The sequence below is a fragment of the Amphiura filiformis genome, chromosome 3 (assembly GCF_039555335.1).
Source record: "Amphiura filiformis chromosome 3, Afil_fr2py, whole genome shotgun sequence".
NCBI classification, from domain to species: domain Eukaryota; kingdom Metazoa; phylum Echinodermata; class Ophiuroidea; order Amphilepidida; family Amphiuridae; genus Amphiura; species Amphiura filiformis.
In genome coordinates this window covers 61,845,955-61,872,951 of record NC_092630.1, presented here as the reverse complement: position 1 = coordinate 61,872,951, position 26,997 = coordinate 61,845,955, and the positions used below count along the sequence as shown (strand labels likewise).

The following is a 26,997-nucleotide window of genomic DNA, read 5'->3' as shown; positions in this document are numbered from 1 at the left end:
TCGTATGGGCATAAAACTTGGTGGGTACAGTCACCATCAGCCAGGTAATCGCGACAGCCGAGAACCGCCAAATACGGGTAACCGCCTAGTAATAACATATTTTTAATAAATAATAGACTTAGTGCTATCTTAATCACACATAAAACAACACACTCGCGTAGTGCGTATTGAATCAGCACTTATCCTTCTGTCTCACATAATCTCATATCCTTTTGTAAATGTGCCGCAAAGCATCAACACAATAATTTTGAACTTTGACTTTAATTAATGGGAGGAGGCTATGTTGACCCGGGTTGTTATTCCCGGAAGAGATTCAGAGAAGTGTCAGTATGGCCAAGAAGCAAGTGATCTGGGTGTAGCAAAAAGCATTCTAAATCGTTCATATGGATAGGATCGGGTTGAATCATTGGCGAGAAATAAGTACTCAAGGTTTATGATGGTGGATAGAATACGGTAATGTGATAGAATTAAACATGTTTGGATAAATTTAGGGATTTAGTGTCGGGCATTTATAACTAAGACTCAATTCATACAATGCATGAATGCATACATTCAACATTGCATGATGATCAGATCATGATTGAGTCAATTCAATGACCATACATGGTACATCATGTGTATGATTGTAACTCAGGTCATATAAGCATGATAAGGGATTTACCATGTTTACTGTAATTTATAGTCATGATACTACTTACTATTCATAACCTCATTAATATACGCAGCAAGCATTGGCAAGCAGTGTTCGAAATAAGCACTTATCCTCTTGTCCTCTTGGCCAAATATCACTGGGGACAACCATATTGAGCTATGTACTTATCCCCTGGACAACCACTATATTTTACCTCCAAAAGTATGACACATTTTGGGGACAACCAACATGTTGTGAGGACAAGCAGAATTTATGCTTTAGTTATCCTCGGGATAACCTCCATATTTTCCTTATTTCGGACACTGTTGGCAAGTGCGATCCAAGCAAAAGAGTTGACGTCTGTTAGTGTTAACTTTGATTGCCTGGCCATTCACTCCGTTGTCCCCTTTGCACAAGCGCGCATAGCAACCAGCTCGAGAAAGGGGAACTGCACATGCGTACACTTGTTTTACAAGGCTATTTCCCCTTTCATGCTTTGTGACGTCAGCCCGACCAAGAGAATGGTGACTGCGCATTCATTAATTTAATGTCAATGATTCCTGGACGCGCGCAAAGTCCCCATTGCCACATACACAAAATGGTAATTTTAAAACTGCAGCCAACAAGCTAATAGTTGAGACTTAAACTTATATTTGACTTTCTTACAGGAAACATTCATTAATTTTATTCATAAGTCTCAATGTTTTTAATGTTAAATAAAAGGATGAAAACACCAGATACAAATGTACTTGCACACAATCCCAATATGCAAGGTACATTATCAACTGGGCCACATTTGTACAAAAGCCAGACATACCAAGGTCAGAAATTGGGTTATGGGAATGCCTTTAAACATCCTCTGAGGACGGTCATGAATGATAACTTTGCACCATCTATTTTGAGTTCATTGTCATGATTTGTTTTGGGCCTCACTCGGTATTTTTCTTCGGGAGCTACCGCTTCCTCGAAAAAATCCTGTGGCCTCAAATAGACCCTTCAGATTTCACACAATTACCTCAAAATAGATGGTGTGCAGTTGTTATTGTCTAAGTAATAAGCATACTCATGATCGAGTCATGCCATGCATGAAATTGTATACATCTGGACCTCACGCCATGAACCGGTATCACATGGGTTGCGCGCTTCAATTTCAAACTTTTACCCCTTCAAGCGCTTCTTTTAAATTTGTCCTTCTACTTCTTACAAAATTTTCCATCATCACACCACACCCCCCCTTGCACCACTGATTGTAATTGTATACGTAACATTGTGTAATTATACCCAACCCTGCATTACCCATGGAATTGGCAATGGTAAAAACAACAGGAGAGTGGGGTATGTAATGCCTACAGGCAGAGGCTGAAAAAATGTTTTTTTCCCTGCAAGCAATTCAGAATTTCCCTCCAGTTTTAGCAAATTTCCTCCAGCATGACATATTTCCTTATGTATTTCTTTATTTTTTGGTCAAAAACCTAAAATTTCCCTGCAATGAGATTCCCGTATTGCCCACTTTTTCCTGCCATGCCTACAGGGGTCCAGAGGTTGATTCAATGTAATCCCAGCCAGAGGTAGCGCTAGAACAAAACACTCCCGAGTGCGCAGGCCGCAGGGACCCCCGAACTTGCAGAAAATTAAAAAGTAGGGGTCCGTAGTAGAGTGTGGGGAGTCAGAATTGTACAAATGCAGCATAAATGTCTACAGTAGTGCTATTGAAAAACTAGGGGTCTGCAGGGATCCCTAAACTTGCAGAAAATTTAAAAATAGGGGATCTGAATTGTATTTTGGTGAGTCCGGGACCCCAAAATGCAGCCTAGCGCTACCCCTGAATTCCCAGCATGCAGTATGGCAATTTGTGCAATGTAATAAGGAGCCTTTTAAACACCATTTCACATTCAAATTTATGTACAAAATAAGAACCAGTAGTTTTGATTATAGGGCTCAACCGATTATCGGATCGGATATCGGATAAGCCCGATGTCGACGATATCGGTATCAGGTCGGATATCGGTTTTTAAAAAAAAAAGTTTGCGTCGACTTTGAAGAACCACTGGACGTATTCTGAAGTTCTAGGATCATTCACAGTTTATTTGAAAAAATAAAATTAGAAAAAAATTACAGTTTGTTTAGATCTACAAATCATTAACCAATATTTGGGCAATTCCGGTCCAAGCATCATTCCACAACGCGAAGTTTGCATACAAATTAGGGTCGTTTGGAAAAGTTTCTCCCTAAATTGGCGGCTGCATTAAAAAGAATTCATATGCAAACTTTGCGTTGCGGAATAATGGTGCTTGGGATTAACCTTTTTTTTTACATCTTCATGTAGCACATATTATGGAAAACCAATGCATGTATGTGATACATGAAGAGGTAAACATTAGTTAATGGTTTGCATATAAGAATAACAACCTGTAATTTTTTTTTTTTTTTAAAAAAAAAAATTAACTATGAATGATCCTAGCACTTCAGAATAGGTCCAGTGGTTCTCCAAAGTCGCCAAAAACTTTGATAAAAAAATATATTTTGACATTTTTTGGGGGGGGGGATTTTTTGACCGATATCGGCCGCTATTACAACATCGATATCGGATGTCAGATCGGTAGACAAATGCCATATCGGTTGAGCCCTAGTTTTGATGGAATATTCATCAAGACTTTTTGTTTTATGTTTTGAATTGATAATTGGGTAGGTAGGGATAATGTTTGTGGATACATTGACACCAAGAAAGTTAAAAAGTCTCCTGTTTTTAAAACAATTTTAGACATTTTATCTTGTTGTATAACAAAAAATTAACAATCTTGACCAGTGTGATATTTTCTGAAATTAACCATGTGTTTCTCAAGCATTCCATCTGTGGCTGCAATGTATTCTGGGGATATACAACCTCTGACAGGGGTCAAGAGAATATACTTAGCCCCATCATTTCCCCATATTTCCTGTGATGGGTGAGAGAGAGAGAGAGATTTGATCAATTATAATTGCATAGGCTTAGCCTTTGTGTACATGTTTTGTCATACCATGGCTAGACATTTCTTTGTATATTTAATGACTCCCAAAACACTAAACATTTTGTTTTTGAATACATGTAAAAGAGTTTTAACTTTGACACTGCACTATTTTTCGCTCACCTTTATTTATTTTATCTACTACTGTGTGATATGATCCACTCGTATATTTTGTTCAATGTTTAATGGAAATATTTAAATGATGGGGTCATGTAAGGAAATTTTAATCAAAAACATTTAAGAACCTGCTGCAAAACATTCTAACATTATTAAAGAATATGCAAAAGGTCCTGTCCTGTTAGAAGTCTGTTACTAGCCTATAATTAAAGCTGACACATGTACTCATAACATCTTCACGATATTTTATTTTTATTTTCAGTGGTGGTAGTAGAAAATGGATGGTGCGCACCAGCATATAGGTACATCAAGTGATTCCGAGGGCCCTGCTGTTAGACCACCAATCAAACGTGTGAAATCCAAGTCCAGGGTTTGGGAAAGAGTATCGTGGTTCAGCCGTAAATCACGAACTACCAAAGAGGGACATATTGAACTTTCTTTAACTGGAGAGGAAGGAGGTAAAATTTAAAGCCAGTTTGTTACCCTTCTGTGGTGGCATGGATTTAAGTTGAGGGCCTTCGTAGTTCGTACTCGATTCTGCATGAGTTTCCCCCGTCACTTATTTTCAGAAAACAAATGTGGTAACTTTTTAGTGGCAGGGATTCAAGTTCAGGCCTTATCAGTTAAAATGCAGAATTAAACACAGTCTTCAGGCTTATAGAATTGAAGGATCTACTTAGGCAATAGGCACACGCCAGTGTGTGTAGTATGTAAAGTTAGTGAATTCAGATTGCATTCTGAATTCACTTAACTTTGCATACTACACACACTGGCATGTGCCTGTTGAGCCAAAATAGTGCACACATTTGAAATTTGCAGAGGGTGAGAGCAAAAACGCAATTTTGATTTTTTGATTTTTTTTTGAAAAATTGCAATGTGGGTGGGCAACAAGAAACTCAGAATCAAGTGTGAAGGTCTTTCCTTAATTATCACCTGGACCAGACTGACAGTAGGAATCCTGAAATTCAACCTTTGCAGTAGTTATTGAACAACCTTTACTTTTAAGACTAACATTAATGTAAGGTACTTAAAATGAAAACTGTGATTAGCTGAGGCCAAAAATGTAACTTATTTTTTACTAAAGATTTTAACCAAAATGTTACCTTATTTGGTAAATAATTTAACAAATAGGGCCAATATAAAAACAAATGAAAAATCTTCCATGGAATGGAGTTGCAAGATTAAGAAAAAATACCAAATTTAGACTTTAATTTAAAAAAATTTTGAAAAAATTTATTCTTATGTCATGCGTGAATATAATAGTAACATTTTTGAGACCAAATTTTTTTGACTGATCTTTACAGGTGCTGCTGCTATACCTGATCAAATGGAGGTTGATGACATGCCTTCGTCCAGTTCTGGACCATCTCCAAGGCCATTGTCAGATTACAGCTCCTCAAGCGAAGGAGACATAGCGTCTTTATCGCTAAGAACTGCTGGCCACAATAATGGCAAGAAAAGTAATAGTAGTAGCAGATATTCCAACAGTGAAGTAGTGTATCAGAATTGTGTAAAACCAAGTCTTGTCAAGGTCATGTTTGGAAAAGCAGATAACAATGTGTGCTCCACAAGAATACACATACCACGGCGGACGACGAAGAAGAAAATTGAACAAATGAACCTGTCGGATGATGATGAAGATGAAGATGAACTGGAGGCTTCAAAATGTCATCATCATACAAGAAATCAGTTGAATGACTCCTCAAAACTGAAAAATGCATGGTTTGATGGTAATAGACATGCACCTTGCCACTGTCCGGCTTGTTGCTCGTGCCGCCACAGCAGCGAAGCCATCAACTTCGCAAGCTGGCCACGAAAACGGACATGTCCGCTTCAGGTGAGCTTACGCTTGTGTCGAGCAGACGTTCCTATGGCTGTCAAACATTCGCCGTCCACTTCAAGGAAAGACATGGTTGCAGGGCCTACATGTAGTAAAGCATCATGGTGCCCTTCGGGGGATATCACAATGAGTAATCTTTCGCTACATGCAGACCAGCCCTGGGCGGCAAAGAAGCGTGTTCAAGGGGAACAAGCACGCAGGTGCTGCTGCCCTCGTCGCGTTGAATATGGAAGAAAGTCGCTAAGTTTGCCGGCAGGAGCCTCGCTGGACTCTTATTCATTAGATAAATTAGACACAACGTCTTTCAGTGCAATAGAACATTCTGAAGTGGAGTGCATGGTGACCGTGGACAGTGCATCGGATCATGAGCTGCCACTTCAAGATGAACAGAACTGCCAACGTAAACAAAGCGCCATATGTAATCAAGATAATCCAAAGTGCAATCATGGTGAGGGTGGGGATCATCAGCATCAGCAATCTAGTCTGACATGGAACAAAGGTGTGGATGGATCTGTGTTTAAACAGAGAATGCAGGTAAGATTAAACAGGGAGCAGCAATGGCACCAGAAATTTTTCCATAAGGGAATTGGGGAAGGCGGAGGGCAAGCTTCAAAATTTTGCATAGGAGTTGCCAGTTTTTGGCCCAATATTGTAACATTTCCTGAATTCTTATTTTGGCTGAGGAGACATTCTTATTTTGGCTGAGGAGACAGGATTCTTTCTCAAAATTTAAATGACATTTGAGATGATGATTAAGACTCACTTTCAAAAATGTCTGCTGTGTATCAAAAGTTAACCATTTGAATCTACCATACATTGGGGTGTTCCATTTTAAATCCACCCCACTGTAGAAGATGACACTTCTATTCCAATTCCAGTGGTTGTCAAAATGGAATAGTCCATTGTTGAGTTGCAGTAGAGACTCACAATTGATGCACTCAACTTGCTAAAATGCTTCATGTGACTGTGTGAAGTCAGACGGACAATACTTTTATGAAATTGCCAGTCACACTTTCATTAAGTGCTCTCAGATATTTGGTCAAAGCATTTATGCAAAGTGGGATTTGCATCAGAGTCCTGATGGTCATCTGATGACTGATGGTTTCTGACGAAACATCATGTTAACAAAACATAAGTTCCAGTATTTGAATAGAACTGTACTTTTTCCAATGAAGAGTTGATGAATTTGTTTTGCTCTTTTATTGCCTTCTATTAAATAGGTGATAGGCGAGTGGTTTGGTGAATTCAATGATCAACAGAAGAATGTTATGATGAAGAGGTTGTTGGTAAGTTGCATGCTTATATATTTTTGTTAGTTTGCTTGTTTGGGCTATACCATTTAAAATCCACACTACCCCTGTGGAAGATTAGCTAAAGTCTTCCACAAAGGGAGTATGAGTTTTGAATAGAATAGACAAACTGGATAACTTCCATTTGAAATACTCACTCCAGGTTGTGGAAGATATAGGTAAAGCTATAATACAGGGGGAGTATAAGTTTCAAAATGATTAACCCTGACCAATTACATTTGAAAAACATACTCCCCCTGTGGAAGATATTTCCCAAATCTTCCACAGGGTGAAGCATGAAGCATGCTCAAAAAGTTACGATATTTTTACCATGGCTCGAAAAAGTGGGGAATTTGGGAAGCTCATTCCCATTGGTGTTTGCAGGGAAATTCTGGTATTTGGAGGGAAATTGTGATATAAAAACATGCTATAAATTGTGGGAAATTTAGCTTGCTTCCTGGGAAATTAAAACATTTTCGAGCCCTGATTTTTACACATAGTATGTCCATTTTTTTCAGACACCTTGTATACATGATAAATCACTTTGCTTGCATTTTTTTTGCAGGAACAATGTGATTTGCCTCAAATGCATATGTTGTCAGTAACCATGGAACCCATCTTGCATCAAAGCTGTCCACATAACTGCCAAGATCTTCTGTCATGGCTGCCATCACAACTCTCACTTCGTATTCTTTCTTATTTAGACCCAGGTAGGTATACAAACTTATTTGATATACAAATGTAGGACTAGTGTCTTTTTATTATATAATATTAGTCTGGCAGATAACTTCATAAAGTTTGTCTAGCTTCATTGACAAAGATATGTTACATGCCAGATAATTTGTGAAAGCACTTACTGTTAAATATGGCAAACAGCTAACAGACTAACATACATGTATAGTGGAATAACATACGCTTCACCTAAGATCAAAAAAAAAAAAAAAAAGCATGAAAGGCCTTCTTGCTTATCAAGAAAGACTGGAACTGTCAGGAGTGTCACATTGGTTTCATTCGTTCATTGTTTCTTCATTGAAACACCGTCAGTTATATTGGATCGATCATTTGCAAACGACACTGCAGGTTCATCTAAAAGAAATGATATACACTAATTATACAGTACATTTAAATTTTGGGCTGCAAGTCCTGCGACTCATCTTTTGGAGCATGCTCACAACTGCAGTGTACGGCATGTAGTTCTTCACTTGCAGAAGTCAGCACTACAAAGCAAAACATGCTAAATTGATAGGCCTACTATGAAAGAACATTACCAATACTTGTAGTTCAGCTATTGAAATGCCAATGGAGGTATAAAGGTAGCAAATTAAAATTTTATAACTGAACCTGAAATCATCTGTAATCAATTACTTAATATTTTTTCTATACAGTAAGTCTTTGTAGATGTGCATCAGTAAGTCGTGCATGGTACGAGTTAGCCAATGAACCAACCCTATGGAGGACCCAATGTAGATTACTCAAATGGAGATTGACTCAGGCTGAAGAACAAAAGCAAATGATCAACCACATGTCATCCTATATACATGTAAGTTTCTCACTTTGTGAGCAGCAGGCCTCGAATTTTAATTTTTAGGGGCATCCACTTTCAAGGCCACTGGGCAAAGACAAAGAAGGGCACCAAGGCCAACAAGTGATGAAGAATGCCTTGAAGTTGACAAAGTCTCTGGGGCACCAAGGCCCAAACTGAAAAAGCGCAGGTAATGGCCTTGGTGGCCTCCCTAAAATTCGAGCCCTGGTGAGCAGTGGAAAAAGTTTTGTTTTATTATTGTCAAAAGTCAGATTTTTCTCTCTGTACCACACCTTGGTCTGGGGCGGACATTTTAAAAATGAATTTAGAAGAGCAGCAACGACATCACTTGCATTACATTCCAGATGTTAAATCAACATCATATGCAAAATTTGAGGAAATTCGCACGAGTCCGTTTTATTTTAGGGCCATTTGTCTATAACTGGTCTTTACATGTAGCCCTATGGGAAGAGTGCCCGTTGAGGGCGCTATAACCCCATTTTAGGAACAAAATGTGATTTAAAAAAAAGCGGACTCGTCATGAATTTTCTAAAATTTTCAGAGTATGTAGTATGAACATGTAGAAATATAATCAAGTAGTTACCCTACCTGCTCTTCTCCGAAAAAATAAAAAGTCCTATACCTCAATGATAATGAAACCTAGGTGACCACAGTGTCTCTTTTTTTTTCATTCTAAAACCAGACTGCTTAACATCCCTGTCCACTGTTAACATTTTCTTCATTCTGTTGTACTTGTAAGTGTTATTGATTTTTCCAAAACATCAATTTGTAAAAAGAACATTTTGCATAAGGCCTAACTGGCATTTATTGTACTTTATGATGAACACAAAGCCACAAACCTTGGTTAGCAGAAGTTGGTAGCGGCATGTTTAAAATTGTCTAGGGCTGATAACTGTCAGACATCAGACCTGGAATTAAGTCATATTACATCGCATTTTGCACCTCAAGGCCCCAATATAAGCCCCAAATAATGATTAAGCAGCTCTGCAAAAACATATTGCATAGTTTCTAAGCAAAATAACCAGGTTTACTCAAACTTCATGGGTTTTCATGCTGACCAATTCATTTCAAATTTTAGACTCTGAATACTCATGATTTAGCATCAGAAATATTACTGTTATGCCCAAGAACATGTGACAAAAAATCTCCGAAACTAGTATTTTGATTTTGTGTTATAAACAACCTCAACCATTTCTAACGTAAAATTGCACCTCATGAAAAGAAAATGCACCCAACTTGAAAGAGAGTTTGAGGTCACTTTTGCACCTCAAGAAACAAAATTCTTAATTCCAGGACTGTCAGGCATGCAAAGGGGTGGAGGGAAGGGGCTGAAAAAATGGCAAGTATTGCAAACTGCATTTTCACCCTTTCTTCAGGGAGCCATTCACGAAAAGAATCGGGTTCCATGAGTTTTTGAGCAAATTCAAGACAAATTCTCTTCTTTGTGTGAGTCTCTCAAGTGCGCAAGTTTGGAGCGCCGCCTCATAAGATGATTGTCTGGTCAGACCTAAAATAATTCTACACGCTCGTTTTTGGATGCGTTCAATTGCAAGAGATTGCGCCCTTGATACCACCGTGGCATATTGGCACAACATACTCCAACAGTGGCCTAACATATCCTACATAAACAGAAATCGTGTCTCTAACGGGAAGGTTGAACCGTTTAAGCGTAGTGAGCATATATAACCTGCTAGATGCTCGTTTTATTACATCTCTTATGTATGTGTCCCATTTGAGATCAGAGCTGATCTGGATAACTAAGATTTTGACAACATTAACTTCAGCCAGTTGTTGGTTGGCTATAGTAAGGGGAGATGGGCTCTCTTGTTGTTGTGAAAAACAAACAGTCATTGACATACATTTTTTTGCAATAAGAGACATGTTGTTGTTGTCTGACTAAGAAACAAACCTGTGTAAGTCCTCCTGTATGACACTTTCTTTGCCTATTTGTGAATTTTCTACAATGGTGAGGTCATCAACATATTTCAGCGCCATAACATGAGAGTCTTGTGCATTAACTGCATCATTTATCAGACATAGAAATGATGCAGGACCCACAAGTGTACCCTGTGGGACACGTCCGTTTAACTGCTTCCAGTCAGATGTGACATTTTTGTACCTCACACATTGAGATCTACAAGATAGAAAATCACAAATCCAAGGAATCAGTTCAGATCTCGCACCCATTTGGAGCATTTTTGAATGACAACGTTATGGTCCACCCTATCATAAGCCTTACTGAAGTCAATGATCACAATTCGGCTCAAATTCTTGGGCTTATCTGCATGTTTGTGAAGGTTATCAAGTAACTTTGCTAGATAATGTGTTGTGGTCCCTTAAGTAAAGTGTTTGTGAATGCTCCCTTAACCGTTGTTAAATTTTTAGTCTCATCTGTGTTTTGTTGTTTGTTTATAGTGGAAGCTTGTTTTTTTTTTTCGTTACAGACTACGACGTAACTGGTTGAAGGGTCTTTGTACAGTTAGGACCTTTGAAGGGCACACACAGGGTATATCATGTGTACAGTTTGATGATACTAGGATAGTCAGTGGCTCCTCAGATAAGAGCATCAAAGTAAGTCACAATTAGGCCAAGTAAAATAAATAACATATGGTGGGTACAGTCACCATCAGCCAGGTAATCGCAACAGCCGAGAACCGCCAAATTACGGGTGACCGTCTAGTACATGTATATTGTCCATACTTTCTGAAAATTTTGTGACGGAGGCCCTTATTATTTGTAGATTTTTTTTACAAATTTATTATTTACTACTGTGGAAATTGCAATTGCAAAGGCTTTATCAATACATCATAGAATAACATAAAAATTAAATTTACATTAAATTACATAAACAATTCATGTAAAATATTTATATAGCCAATCATCTTGATGATAAGAAGTTATGATTTTATTTCATGGTTGACTATTTCCTTCACAGGTATGGAACATTCGTACCAACTCACCTTGGTCAGTGCAGACATTAGTGGGTCATTCAGGCACTGTAAGATGCCTACATCTAGAGGGTAATAGACTGGTGTCAGGATCTACAGATAGGACTATCAAGGTATGTTATTACTGCCTAGGTTCTTATGTGTCACTTGGTCAGTGCAGACATTAGTGGGTCATTCAGGCACTGTAAGATGTCTACATCTAGAGGGTAATAGACTGGTGTCAGGATCTACAGATAGGACTATCAAGGTATGTTATTACTGCCTAGGTTCTTGTGTGTCACTTGGTCAGTGCAGACATTAGTGGGTCATTCAGGCACTGTAAGATGCCTAAATCTAGAGGGTAATAGACTGGTGTCAGGATCTACAGATAGGACTATCAAGGTATGTTATTACTGCCTAGGTTCTTGTGTGTCACTTGGTCAGTGCAGACATTAGTGGGTCATTCAGGCACTGTAAGATGCCTACATCTAGAGGGTAATAGACTGGTGTCAGGATCTACAGATAGGACTATCAAGGTATGTTATACTGCCTAGGTTCTTATGTGTCACTTGGTCAGTGCAGACATTAGTGGGTCATTCAGGCACTGTAAGATGCCTACATCTAGAGGGTAATAGACTGGTGTCAGGATCTACAGATAGGACTATCAAGGTATGTTATACTGCCTAGGTTCTTATGTGTCACTTGGTCAGTGCAGACATTAGTGGGTCATTCAGGCACTGTAAGATGCTTACATCTAGAGGGTAATAGACTGGTGTCAGGATCTACAGATAGGACTATCAAGGTATGATGTACTGCCAAGGGACTGGCGGGTAACCATCACTCAGACCTTTCACTCAGAAGGCCCTCTATTCAGAAAACCTGTCACCCAGAAGGTCCGCTATTCAGAATTGTGAATAGCGGGCTTGTTTTCATTTAAAGTGACCCACTAATCAGAAAACCCATTAATCAGAAGGCCCACTACTCGGAAAATATTTTCTGAGTAGCGGGCCTTCTGTTTCATGGGTCCTTTGCAGAATCACACCCTCTATTCAGAAAACCCAGTTCTCAGGGTTAGGGTTAGGGCTAACTCAGTTCTCTCAAATGATTAAGACAGCCCACAAGTCAGAATTCTGAATAGAAGGCATTCTGTGTAGGGGGTCTTCTGGGTAACGGATACAGCCCGCTAGACAGAAAACCCACTAGAAAATACAACAAAAAGCCCTTTATTCAGAAAGTCCATTATTCAGAAGGCCCGCTACTCTTTCTGACTAGCGGGCCTTCTGAATAATGGGTTTTCTGAACAGCGGGTCTTCTGACTACTGGGTCTTCTGAGTGACGGGCTGTCACCGTGCTTGGGTGTTACTCAGTTAGTGCAAATTTTAGTGGGTCATTCAGGCTCTGTAAGATGCTTACATGTAGACTGGTGTCAGGATCCACAGATAAGACTATCAAGGTATGTTATACTACAGCTTGAGGGTATCAAAATGTAAATCTGTCAAGCCTTTGTCAGGATTAGCTTCAGACTATGTGAGGGCAAACTATTATGAGTTCTGCATGTAGCCTACCCCTTGTATACAGAGGATCATAATGGGCTGCCCCTTGTCCAGTGATATTTGAGTAGATTGTCCCTGATATACTTACAAGATGTTTGGTCTGAAAAGAGATTGGTCTACAGTAAAAATTTCAGTTGAATGAACATAGCATTACGAACTAATGCGTACACTGCACTCAGTGCACTGATGTGTACATGCCCATGGAAGTGAATCCAATTCACTCTGATTGGCTGGTATTTTCGATGTCTTTTGATTGATTTGATCTCATTTCCGCCTGCTCACATTTTTTATTTTGAAATGCGATTACGGTTGGATCCTGTACAGCTGTTGGCAACTATGATTATTCAAATGAAAGTTTTACTATTACATTTGTATGCTCAATGCCCAGAATTAATCTTAATTTGTGCATGTTTATCATTATCATGTAAAACTATGTCAATCCTTTCTTGCCTTCTACCTCTTATGGTGCTGCTGGCTCTGTTTCGGATCTTTCTCATATTTCCATATTTTAATCTTACTGTGGTTTAGGTATGGGACTTATCCATGCAGAATAGCTGGTCAAGCATCGCATGTAAAGTGACCATGACTGGACATCAGGACACAGTGAGATGCTTACAGGTGGACTATGAGAAGGTGGTCAGTGGCTCATATGATAGGACATTGAAGGTGTGGGACATCAGGACAGGACGCTGCAAGCTTACATTAAGGTAATCATTAGGATAACAAAAATACCTGTGTTCCAAGATGTTTCATGAGACTGTTTTATAAATTTTTGCAAAACAGAACTTTAAGGGATCTAAAATGAGCGTTTATTGCGTTTCGACAGTATTTTTTGTGGCACATGAGAGCACCTCAGACCTATCGAATTGTATTCTGAATCTGAAGCATGTCTTTCTGATATCAAATAATTTTCATTTTTGAAAATCACAATATAATACAAATTTTATGACAAATTATAAAAATTTGATATTTTTGAATTTTGATATATAACAGTCCTCGAAGTAAATTATATAAATCTAATGATATATTCTTAAAGTGTATGTAGCAGGGAGGAAAAGCCGACGGTCAATTGAAAATTTTGACCTTTCATATTGAAGAAATGGATTTTTCCCCAAAAGACCTAATTTTTTTTGGTGTTTTGGAAAAAAAATCCATATCTTCAATACGAAAAGGTCAAAATTTTCAATTGATAAATCGGTTTTTCAACCCACCTACATACACTTTAAGTATAAATCATCAGATTTATAAAGTTTACTTCAAGTACTGTTAAATATCAAAAATATCAATTTTAATGATTTGCCATAAAATGTGTATTAAATTGCGAATTTCAAAATTCAAAATTATTTGATATCAGAATGACATTCTTCAGTATTCAGAATGTAATTCGATATGTCTGATGTGCTCTAATGTCCCAAAATAAATACTGTCCAAACGTTCATACCCCAGCCCTTAACAGTCCTGGAAATAACCAGACACCAGAGGTGATGCTTATTCCCAAGTTGGCTCTAACTGGCAAAGAAAATCAAGTTTTAATTTTTGTCAAGTTTTGGAAATAAGGGCCAAAACATGCATTTTTAGGGCGTTTTGGGTATGCTGTGATAATCAAGCCCAAAGACTTATACATTCTAATTTTGGAAAAATGCATTTTCTGATCATTTTCATAACCATTATCAAAAATAACATAAAATATTAAATTATGAGCTAATGCTTATCCTATACGTAAGATTTTGATTGCTTAGACTTGTGGCAAGTCTTACAATTTTGCGAGATACAAGATAATTTTTTTAATTCCAAAAAATTAGTGCTGTATTATTGTGTTGAATCTGGTGTAAGTGCCTTATCAAATTGCTAGTTATTGGCTTTCAAATTCTTAGTTCAACTGTCGCATGTTGGGTATACCAGAATGCTGCAAATGACATCATTAAAGCATAAACAGAACCGAGTCAACACATAATCAATACAAGATAATTTATTTCCCATAATTCACATGAAATCAAATAAACAAAGGAAATATCAAACAAACAAATTATGGAGGGGATGACCAGAAGGCCAGTAAGGCCAGAGGAAGTCACCCATTTAATCATGTGCATTCCACACATAAAATGACTTTTAATTGGATGCTTCAAACTTTCAAGACATATTTTGTATGAGTTAAAGTAGTAAAATTGTGATCGTTAAATCATATTGTGTGTCAGGTTGACAATTATACTCTTGGCTTTTTTGTTACAGGGGCCACACTGGTGCTGTATTATGTCTGCAGTTTGACAGCAGCAAAATAGTATCGGGGTCAGTAGACAAAACTATAAAGGTAAGTTACCATTAGGAAATTGTGTTTGGCCCTGTCTGTATGAAGAAATTTGAACCATAAAACAAAAAGAGGGCATGTTGTAAAAAAACCATACCAGCTGTGTTTTTGCGTAAAGGATCATGTGACTCATAGATATTTGAGCAAAGGAATAGAAGAACAAAGGATTTGAATAGAAAATATGTCCTGTGGTGCAACCAGTGGAGTAGGGGGAGGGTGGAGGGATGGGGGGCTTGAAACCCCTCAATAATTAAGGACCTGAAATTCCCCTTGAACTTCCCTATTGAAATGGCAGATTATGTTGTCTGTGAAGAGGGTCTAGATGCCACTCACTGAGTCCAAAAATTATATGTTAATGAGCTTCTCCAGTCATTTTAGCTCATTAACTGTATTGATTATTGATAAAAACAAAAAGAAAATATGAATTGATATATTTTGAAAATTGTATGTCCAATTTGATTCAAACAAAAGGCATATTGATAAGTGTGCATTGCTCTACTCAATTAATCTGTTTAAAACATGTTTAGAGCACTTTCATAATGACTCCATTACCACCTTAATGCGTTGCAAGAATCAATGGTCATTCAGAAGTAGGGTAATTGGGTTTAAGGAAATGACATATTAAGTATAATTTACAAAGAGATATTATACTTCTGGATTTGTAATCATATTAAAGCCTTAATGCATGATTTCCTTCAATTTATAGATTTGTTCTTCTATACTCAAATGCTGAAATAATACTAGTAATCAGGGTTCCCGTTAAGGTTTTAAAAATGTGCGTCCGTAATGACGCAAGTTTGCTGACGAGGTTGCAAAAACTTGCGTCCAGACAGATTTTAATGCGTCCATCTGAAATTCACGATTATGACGATACACACGCATTCTCAAGGGTCTACACCTCATCAAATGTTGATTGTTAAAAAAAATAAAAGTGCATTTTTAGCCATGATATTCCATCTCCATTCGCTATGATAATTTTTCTCATTTCTGTGTCAGTTTTGGTCCGAAACATGGTCAAAAACAGGTGCAAAAACATGAGCAAAGTCTGTCAATCTTGAGCAATTTTCGTTCAGTACTTTCACTTCCGCGTTTCTATTTTTAAATTAACGTGCTGTTGATGCTACAAAAACTAAAACACGCGCTGCCACAAATAATAAAAAAAAAGGGTTATCATTTAGATTTTGTCTTTAAAATTGCTTTTATTCATCGTAACAATAATACTAATAAAGGAAACCTAGATTATTAATGAGAAAAAAAACTTAAAATATTAAAAATTGAATATTGTCAGGTTGTGATAAATAATTAAATAAACACCGCACGTTAGCTGCGCGTGCTAGTAAACAAATCAATCGGGACTTCCCAGGCCATGTGATCAAACAGCTCAGCTGTACAGCGATCGTTCGGAAAGCATGCAAAAAGTGCACGATTTCCTGACGTTGCATTTACAAATATTGCAGAATTTACTTCAATTCTCAGCAGGTGGGTCAACATTTTGGGGCTTTTATTATCTTAAAAATATAAAAGAATAAAAATTTCTTATTTTTATCATCAATTAATGATAAAATTTCGAAGTTTTGTCTGCGTCCAAATGCATGTGACATGGACGCATAAAATACTTGATTAGCCATGTGAATTTGCGTCCAAATTTGTAAAATACGCGTCTGGACGCAATGACGCACACTAACGGGAAGCCTGCTAGTAATAATTGTCGGGAAGGGTTTCTGTCCATTTTAAGCTAAAATAACGAGGTTAAAGGGGCATTTCGTGATCCACAGCCTCATTCACCCACTTTTCTCAAAAAAAAGTTGAGATTTTTATATCACTGGAAACCTCTGGCTACATAATGTTTATGTACAAAATATTTCTTGCAGATTAATTCGTTTAGCAAAGATATCGTGAAATTTGAATTTCGTTCTGGTGCACCAGAACGAAATTACAACGTATTGTCTATGGAGCAGTGTAATACACATAATCATGCATAACTCTCAAACGCAATATCGGAATCAACTGAAATTTTGGGAATATGCTTTTTTCGTGGATATGTACTGAAAAATGTCATAAAAAGAGGATGCTAGGATCACGAAATACTCCTTTAAGTGAAAGAAACTCTTCTGCTTATTTTGGCCGTTTAACATGCAGTTCTATAGGAGGACATAAACTCATAATTATGAATTATGACTTTATGTCTAACTTTGCTCTGTTGACCTACAAGCACAACAAATTTGGCTGATTCCATTTAGGTGCAAGTTGGGACATGTGTAAACATTACAAATATGCCAAAAAATCAGGTTTGAAAAAAATTAACAAATTTTATATTATAAGATCGTACATTATTGCTTTCAATGAGAAAAGAAACACAATTGAGTATTTTTTTCCCAGTGCAATTTTCAAGTCTGTTACCAATCTTTTTCGTCACTCTTGTTTCTTCCAGCTATGGAGTTTGGATTCCGGCACTTGTTTGAGCACTCTTACTGGCCATCAGGATGCAGTGACTTGTCTACAGTTTGATGCCAATAAGATTATCAGTGGTTCTCTGGACAGTAATCTTAAGTTCTGGGATCTACACACTGGTCAGTGTACTAGTACCATAGATTGGGCACACTCAGAGGGACACACTGGAGTTATCAGGTATGTAACATGCACAGTTGGTGGATAACAAAGAATTCAGTCTATAGCCATTAGCATGATTAGCCTTGTATTATTCCATCTGAAGATACCTTTTTACCCTATACCAGTAGGAATTAAATATAACAAAATAAACTTTTGCAGGTTTATTGCAAGAAAGTTCACCTGCAATAGCTGCCATGTTTCATATTTTTGATGTGTACAATTATAGAATGTAGAAATTGTCAAATGTCTATAGGGCAGCTATTGCAGATATGGCATTCTTGCAATGACACCTCCATTTCTTTACCCTGCTAAAGTTTGTTCGGCTTATATAAGGCGGAAAAAAAATACTCATAACACTATGTATTGATATAGAATGGCGACGGTGCACGCAGTTGGGCACAATACTTATGCTAATTGTGTGTTGCGTAATGCTTGACTGGTGCACGCTTATGTGTTATGTGAATTACGCGAACGTGAGTTGGGACTTTATTGATGCACGCAGAACAAAAGCCGAATAATTTTCGCCTTATAAACTGAACAAACTTTAAAGTAATGATGGAGGGAAACACCACTAGCAAATCAGATATGAATTACAGGTAAATTAAGTAATTCTTGGCCAAGGTAGAATGTACTGGTTGTGTCCATGTAGCGTACTAAGCGTGTACGCAATGCAAGCCGCATGTATGCTTTCCATCTGTACCGTGCTATGTGCGCTTGCGTTTATCACAGAGCCACTAGTATTCTGAGTGTATTAAATTGGCCAAGAATTACTTAATTTACCTACAGAATGGGACACTAAACTTCATTTTGATCATTTCTTTTTCACAGATGTCTGCAGGCCGATGTTTGGCGTGTGGTGAGCGCAGCAGACGACAGAACATTAAAGGTTTGGAGCATTGAAACAGGAGAACGTCTGGTGACACTGAGACATCACAGAGACGGGGTTACATGTCTGCAGTTCAACAATAGCAAGATTGTATCAGGGTCATATGATAAGACAGTCAAACTTTGGGATTTCAGCACCGTTTAGGTAGTGGTTTGTAACAGTCAGACAAGGCTAGATGACGAGGTAGAGTCTGGAATTGCATACCGTAAACATTCGCATAATGGCGCTATGGGCTCCCTTGACATAAGTGGAATTTTAGGCACAACCTAAAAGTGCCCTCCTATAAAATTCCCACCTGCAAAATAAGGGCATAGACCCTAAATTCTTGTTGGGATTTCAGAGGAGGGAGCTATCTATTTGAACATGAAATTTACCCCCAAGGCAAAGGAGCCCAGGTGTGCCATTAGGCGAACGTTTACGGTATGTTTGTATGTTAATAATGGAGAAAATATTGTACTTCCAGATTTTATTGTAATGTACCTGCTAAACTTTAATTGCTGTGCATATTTCCATTTGTGCTTTAAGATGGCAATTATTGCTTGATACAGGTCTTTACCAAAATATACTGGAGGTACACAATTTTGGTCCCTAAATGTGACAGTCCAGTATGGTGGATTTCTCTTAGCGTTACGCATGTAGCTATACATTATGCATTCCAAATTCTACTAGTCTAACCTTGTTTGATGTAATATATTTTGGTGAAAGGGTTCAATATGTGATTCTATTTGTTAACTTAGTCTGTGCTCCAATTTCTTGCAACAAGCGAGAAATCTTACACAATATATGGGATCACAAACATGGCCAACTCTTGAGTCACACAGATGGAAAAACACGGGTACAGAAGATTTACGGCATATGTTGTCAATTTGGCTTTAAAGCTTTCATTCGTCATGGCACACCAAGATTATAAGAGATGATTTGTCGAAGAATTTAATTTAAAATCAAACTTGGTCTCCTATAGGACTTCATCAGCAGTGTCAGTTGATCCACTTTTACATTGAAGAGGTGATTGGTCCTTTCCTTGGTTGATCACCGATTATTCTTCAAGAAATAGAAACTGTAGCAAATTAGAGGAAAACAGTGAATTGAAGATTTCTTAGTATGATTATAAGTTATTCTGTGAGTTAAAAAGGGCATTTCATAATAAATGTAGATATTTATATAGCGCTTTATGCCGTAAACAGCCTCAAAGCGCTTTACATATATTCCGCCGTTATTAGAATATGTCGGAACCACGTTTGCTGCCTACAAATGGCGCAGGGTTCATCAGTACAACGACTGTGACTACCCCTAACAGCTTCCCATTGCACCTGGGTAGGGTGAGGCAAGCGTGACAAAGCGCCTTGCCCAAGGGCGCAACACGGTGGCGGGACGGGGACTCGAACCCACGCACGTCAAGCAAGCTCTCAGATTATGAGTCCAAGGCCGTGACCACTGAGCCACCGTGCCCTCATGATCCACAGCCTCATCCCCAACTTTTCTCAAAAATATTAAGATTTTTATACCACTGGAAACCTCTGGCTACATAATGTTTATGTACCAAAATTGTCTTGCAGATTAATTTGTTTAGCAAAAATATTGCCAAATTGAATTATGTTCTGGTGTACCAAAACGTAATGCAACACATAGTCATGCATAACTCCCAAACTGAAATTTTGGGAATAAGCTTTTTTCGTTGATATCTATTGAAAAATGTCATAAGAAGAGGTTGAGGATCACAAAATACTCCTTTAACCAAGGAATGAAAAAGATCATCAGTAACTGGGATTTGAACATTTAGATTTCGAAACCAGCGGTGCTTGTTCAAATGGTTATTCCATGTGGAGACACACTAGGATCCTGATGGGACCTGGCTGAACCTGCAAACCACAGAAAAAATGCTCTGTCCTGATAATGCAGCCACACTTAAAATTAACTATAAGACTATAGCGGTGACTTTTACAGTCCTACCGTAGCTGTAACTCGCACAAGGGATTAGCTACCTTGTCTGCAGGGGGTAACTTTTTGCATATTGTGGCATAGCAGATTAAACATTCCTTATTTTTGCAATTTCATCATATAACCAAAAAGGAAAAAAATGCTGCCAAGCTCTTTACTAATTATTTGCTTTTGATATTCATTGGTAAATGGTGATTTTTATACATTAGTTAAAGATGATGTCATCATTTTGCCTTTTTTCAGATGTATATATAGCTGTTCAAACAAAGTTCACTGAACATTTTCTAATGCAGGAATATTATTTTAAGGGTTCAAATATTAAACACAAATTAAAATATATAGACATTTTGAGGAGTTGACAATGCTGCTGAATTTGGCTATATATTCCAGTTGATATCCATACTCCATACAACCTCTATGGAAGACATAACCTTAATCTCCCACACAGGGAGTGTGAATTTCAAATGAGGCCACCACCTGCAAGGTTTACTCCATTTGAAATCGACACCCCCTGTGTGGGAGATGAAGTTCGATAGAAGGCAATGCAGAACTTACTCTTATCAGGCCTCACAGAATTGTGAAAATTTCCACTTGTCCGTTGGGCAAGTCCACTTGGAAATCCACTTGCCCGACTTGATATTTTACTTGCCCTGCGCTTTGCACAAATTTGGTCATCCTAAGTCACCACACAAAACCTAGCGTGCAGTGCTAGGTACTTAGTATTTCATTTTGAGAGGCACGTCATAGTTGTACATGTAGGAATATAAGTTTTCATAATTTTAATCATATCTGTCATTTTAAACCGAGTTGCCTGCCAGGCTAACGTGTCAGTGGGCCATTCTCATTTGAAATCCCTACACCAGGCATGACATTAATCTCCCACACAGGGAATGTAGACTTCAATGTCATCCATTCAGTTAACTCAATTTGAAATACATACTCCCTGTGTGAAAGATTAAAGGCAAGTGTTCCTTAGGGGATGTAGGGATTTCAGATGGCCTATTGTTTCTGGTTGCTCGACACCAAATTTTGGTTGTCTCTTGGACCCAGTAGTTTATTACACCATGTTACACCAAGACACATTGAATAAAATCATATGAACCATCTTTACTCACCGCCAGAATTAAACTTGGAATGTAGAATGTTGCATTTGACATCTTGTCAATCAGATGAAAATAATATACCATACTGCGCAGAACAGCAACTAATCACAGCACCCTTCTGCCCTGTGTCAGGCGCAACATTCCGAATTTATCTCTGGCGGTGACTTGAAAGTGACTGAAAGAGCACATTTGAGCATTAATATGTACCTGTCTGAAGGCAGAGATACTGCTGAAATTTTACCTGCTTGACATTACAGCCCTGATATTTTACAATGGATTCAAATCTATGTATAGTTGAGTTGCTCTATGAATAAGGACATAAAATCTAAGCCACTAATCTACCCCAATTACTGGTAATTACCCCCCCACACACACACACACACCCCCACACACTTGTGTATGCTCTCTGTTCCTGGTCTGGTCAGTTAATTGCTCATTGGCTCAAGGATATAATTGTTGAATTAGTGGTCACACTTTCCTAAGTCTAAGTTTTTGCTGACAGCTTATCAGTAGGGAACTGTCCTTTTTCATAGAGCAACTCAACTATACATTCAGGATTTACCGTCCAAAACATGTACTGTAAGCAAATTGTGCTCAAAGTAACATTTTGTCATATGTAATAGTCCACTGTACTGCAGGAATTAATGTTTGCAAATTTTGTCCGAAAAAAACAACCTTTTTTTTTAAACAAAGATATTTGTGGTAACTTGATTTTGCTAACTGTAAATTTGAGAAATGTACATAATCAGTTGCTCACCAATGGACTATTCCATTTAAAATCCACACTACCCCTGTGGAAGATTTGGGAAATATCTTCCAAAGGGGGAGTATGTGTTTCAAATGTAATTGGTCAGGGTACTCATACTCCCCCTGTATTATGGCTTTACCTATATCTTCCACAACTGGAGTGAGTATTTTAAATAGAAGTTACCCAACTGACTATTCTATTCAAAATTGATCTCCCTCTGACTTTCGCTTAACCTTCCACAGAGGTAGTGTGGATTTTAAATGGAATAACCCAATTAGGTTGTTTCACAGAAATTGTAAATATCCTGATACTCTTGAATATATAGTAAGCATGTGAATATTCCTGAAGTGTGAAAATTGTTTTAAATGTGCAGTGAAAACTTCAGAGGTTGATGTTCTGCCTGTTGATTCTTCCATGTAAAATTATTTTGATATTATTTTATGTAAATGTTTTACTAAATATTGTTACATCTGTTGATATTATTTTATGTAATGTTTTACAAAAGATATTGTAACATCTTGCCAAATTCCTGGGGATGCAACATGGTATACTGGCCGGGACACCAAGCTTGTTCTAAAAAATATGAGACCAGCCATGGTTCCGGGACTTGCAGAAAGGGCTATCACAATATAATTTTATAGTACATCTTGTTCCTGCTTTGTTACCGGACCAGCATAGTTACCAGGCCATACCAGGTTGTCCCCCTGGAACCATATTGTGGTGTTTGTATTTTTCCTTTGATAACATTGATAAGTAAACGCTAGTTTGTACCATGTTTCTTGAAAATTTCATCCCTTGTGAATGATGTACTGTATGAACAAAAGTTGAACAAAATGTCATAGGTTCTGTGTATCTGGAAGGCTGAAGAACTGGTGTTCATGAACAGAGGTTTACCTGTAGACTCGGTTCTGTGGCACTCACTAAAAATGGGTGATGGGGATGTGCAGTCACATTGACCCCAATTTTTGAATTCCCTCTCACCCAATAACTCCCATTTTTGTTTTACTGAGCTCCCCCTCACCCAATGACCCTCTTTTTTGTTTTCCTCGGGTAAAATATTTTTGACAAAAAATGTTGACAACATTTTTGACAAATTTCTTATAATCTCTCACTGAATGACCCTTTTTTTTTTTATATTTCTTCAAATTTTTCTAAAATTTCAAATTTTGATGACTTTTTGAAAATTTTGTGTCAAATTTTATATTTGGACCTAATTTTTTTCCAGCCTCACGGAAAGACCCCTTTTTTTGGGAAGATTTTCCCCAGTCTCACACAAAGACCCCCTTTTGGCGGGACCTCCTGACCGGAAGATCCTCCTTTGTTGGCATCTAGGCTCTCGCCGAAAGACCCCTAGTTACAAACTGCTGTCCGCATATCCCTGTCACTTCCAAAGTCTAGTGCCAATATTGTTACAACATCGCATTAAGTATCCCTGTTTATAGACTTACACTGCACAGCTGACATTGGGTCGCTTATCATTTGTAATAGTATACATTGTAATGCCATATGCTGCCAGCAATGCAAGTACGTCTTTTCTAGATTATCGAGGATATTATTATGATGAATAGATTGTAAAAAGTGCTTCGTCTCTAATACACAAATTGTAAGGAAATGTTAATATATTAAAATTTTTGATAATACATTTCAAATACATGTACCTCCTGATGAATATACCAATGTTCTATTGTAGCCTCCATTCATTGGACTTTCCCAATTGAAATACACCCCTATGAAAAACATGACCTAAATCTTCCACAAGTGGAGTCGCTGATTCAGATAATTAACACATTCAAAATTAATACTCCATGTGTGGAAAATTAAGATCATATCTTAGTTTTAATTGAGGTGTATGTATTTCAACTGGACTCACCTATTACCTACTTTAGTTACTGTGTGTGTAATTGTTTCCAAATTCAGCAGCATCAGTCAAAACTGTCTGGCACAGACTTTTTTGTTTGTCATTCTAAATTTCTTAATGTAAGGTGCATCCCTCTGTAAAATTGGATGTTTTCAAATGCAAGTATACTGTATAAATGTGATGTTGATATATTGTAATATAGTAATGGCCTGAACTTGATGCCATGTTTTGTGGACTATAATTCGCCAGCGAAGTGGTTACGTAACTCCCTGGTAACTGGATCACGCACCTTTTGGAATTGATAGTACATGCCGTAGACTTAGTGTTGCGATCATTTCAATCTGTGGTGTAGAACTCAAAAGCGTGATCCAGTTGACATGGTGATAATCGGATTACCAGTAACACTTCGCTGGCAAATACTAAATTAGTGCCGCAGCTGTGGCAGTTTTAATATGTGGTTGATCCTTTCAAAATTTAACTCACTTCAGATTAAAATCTGTTCACTACTTATTTGTCGTTGTTTTTCATCTATGTACACTATAGAGAAAAAACAAATAGTAAAATAATAAATTATTTGTGATAATCAATCTTCATTCTGGTTGAGCACATTAACATTGAAAATTCTTGATTTTGTTTGCCTATAATAATAAAACTTGCACTACAATCCAACATTTATGTTTGTTCATCATAGAATGCTCCTTATGCGGCCCATACATGATCAATATCAAAGTCCCTCGATACAAGTTTGGATACAGAATCTACCATTGAAAACAACACAACATGGTAGATTTTGTATCCACTCCTGCATTTAGGGTCCCCAATATTGAACAATATTTTGATTGTGTATGGGCCGCATTACCTAAAATGTACCAGCAGTTGCCAAAGGATAAAACCATTATGCAAAACTTTTAGCAAGTTCACTGCAGGATTTACTTAATTGAATAAGTTTGTTTGTTAATGAACCAAATTGTGTGACCAAACATGGTTTTTCATGTAGACCCACTTTTGTGCATTTTGGTGAATGGCATTATCGTCAAGATGTTCCGCACCAAAACCACAAGTACAATCATATACCATAACATCCATCCTAAGGTTCATGTTTAAAGACCTATGATCCAGGTACACACTCACAATACCTCAAATTTGCTACATGTATCTTCACCAAAGTAACAAGACAAATGAAAGCCTAAAATCTTCACACACACAGGGTGTCCCTGAAAGAAATGTATCATCAGAAACTTAATTGTTTGGGTATTTTAATGACACAACTAAACATAATTAAATTAATGGTGTGGTTGACGAAGAAATCAGCTATCATATATTTTTTGAATTTTGACAATTGACCACACCGTTAGTGAAATAAAAGAATTTGACGAAACTCACTCATTTTCAAAACCCTTCCACCGCTTCAAATATTAATCAATGATCTGTATTCGGAGTGCTAATCACTGCACATGAGGCATCTATTGTCATTGATAGATATTTGACTCCATGGAACGGGCTGAAAATGAGGTAGTTTCATAAAAAAAAATTTATCTCAAAAAATGGGGCTGTCAATCGTCAAAATTCAAAAAATGTGTGATAGTTGATATATTCCTCAACCACATTACTTATGTTTGGTTTTAGCGTTAAATACACGAAAAATTCAGTTTCCAATGATACAGTTCTTTGAGGGACACCCTGTATTGGTTTAACAAAATGGTGACTGTGTTGATTTGATTGCTTTCTGCATTGGGCTGTTCCTGTGAAATCCATACACACCCTATCAAAGACATGACCTTAACCTCCCACAAAGGGGATGTAGATTTCGAAGTCTCTCATTCAGGTAAAATCCATTTAAAATTCACACTCCCTGTATGGGAGATTAAGGTGATGTTTATGGGTTTTATTCATTCCGTAATTGCAATCATGTCATATCAAGTTGCTAGAAAAGGGCACCATATGTCAATGATAATAATTATGTATGTACTGAGTATGTATTTTTATCTTCTTTTTTTTTTATTGACTGAAATATTCAATATCCACTTAATAGTTTTGAATTTATTTTTTAAACTTCAGAGATGTCACAGGCTGACCCAAAAAAAATCCTGAACTTGCGAAGCGTAGCGGCAAGTGAGCAAGCTCTCAAGCAACACGGCCGGGGTCTGCACATTTAGCACCACAGTAAAGGCCATTTCGGAGGGTAAAAAGAACAGTTCAAAGCTCCTGGCTTGTTCTACACTTTTAATAAAAAGTGCTTCCTTCTTCCAGAAAACATGCTTTAAAGTTTTCAGTTTCCTACAAGAGACTCTTAAAAAAGTTTTTTGGCTTTATTACATGGACAATATGGCTGATGTTGATATATGTGAAGCAGAAATGTAAGACAATAGGGCCACTCCAAAAGCAACAAAAAAAAAAAATCCCCAAAATCTGGAAACCGGATAAATCCGAAATGTGACATCTCTGAAACTATCAGGTAAATATATATACCAAAGGTTAGAGCCATTTCCATAGCTGACACAATCTTTGTGCACATCTCACTTCAGGGTGCAGATCCAGCAGTCTGATTGAAACAAAGGGTTCTTGAGTTGCGTGCCCCATTGATGTGCATAGTATATACACAAAAAATGTACCAGATGTTATGTTTAACAGACTAACAGCTATG

The 26,997-nt window shown here is 37.6% G+C and overlaps 1 protein-coding gene across 1 annotated transcript; it reads left to right on the top strand.

Annotated features, from left to right (window-relative positions):
* The first annotated feature begins 322 nt into the window (after positions 1-322).
* On the top strand, positions 323-26,455 carry LOC140148891 (uncharacterized). Its single transcript, XM_072170989.1, has 12 exons — positions 323-453; positions 4,016-4,211; positions 5,058-6,127; positions 6,814-6,879; positions 7,448-7,592; positions 8,268-8,422; positions 10,841-10,996; positions 11,361-11,486; positions 13,434-13,612; positions 15,135-15,213; positions 17,642-17,838; positions 18,649-26,455. Exons 2-12 carry the CDS (start codon positions 4,031-4,033, stop codon positions 18,848-18,850), a joined length of 2,556 nt encoding a protein of 851 aa, XP_072027090.1. The 5' UTR covers positions 323-453; positions 4,016-4,030; the 3' UTR covers positions 18,851-26,455.
* Positions 26,456-26,997: the final 542 nt, after the last annotated feature.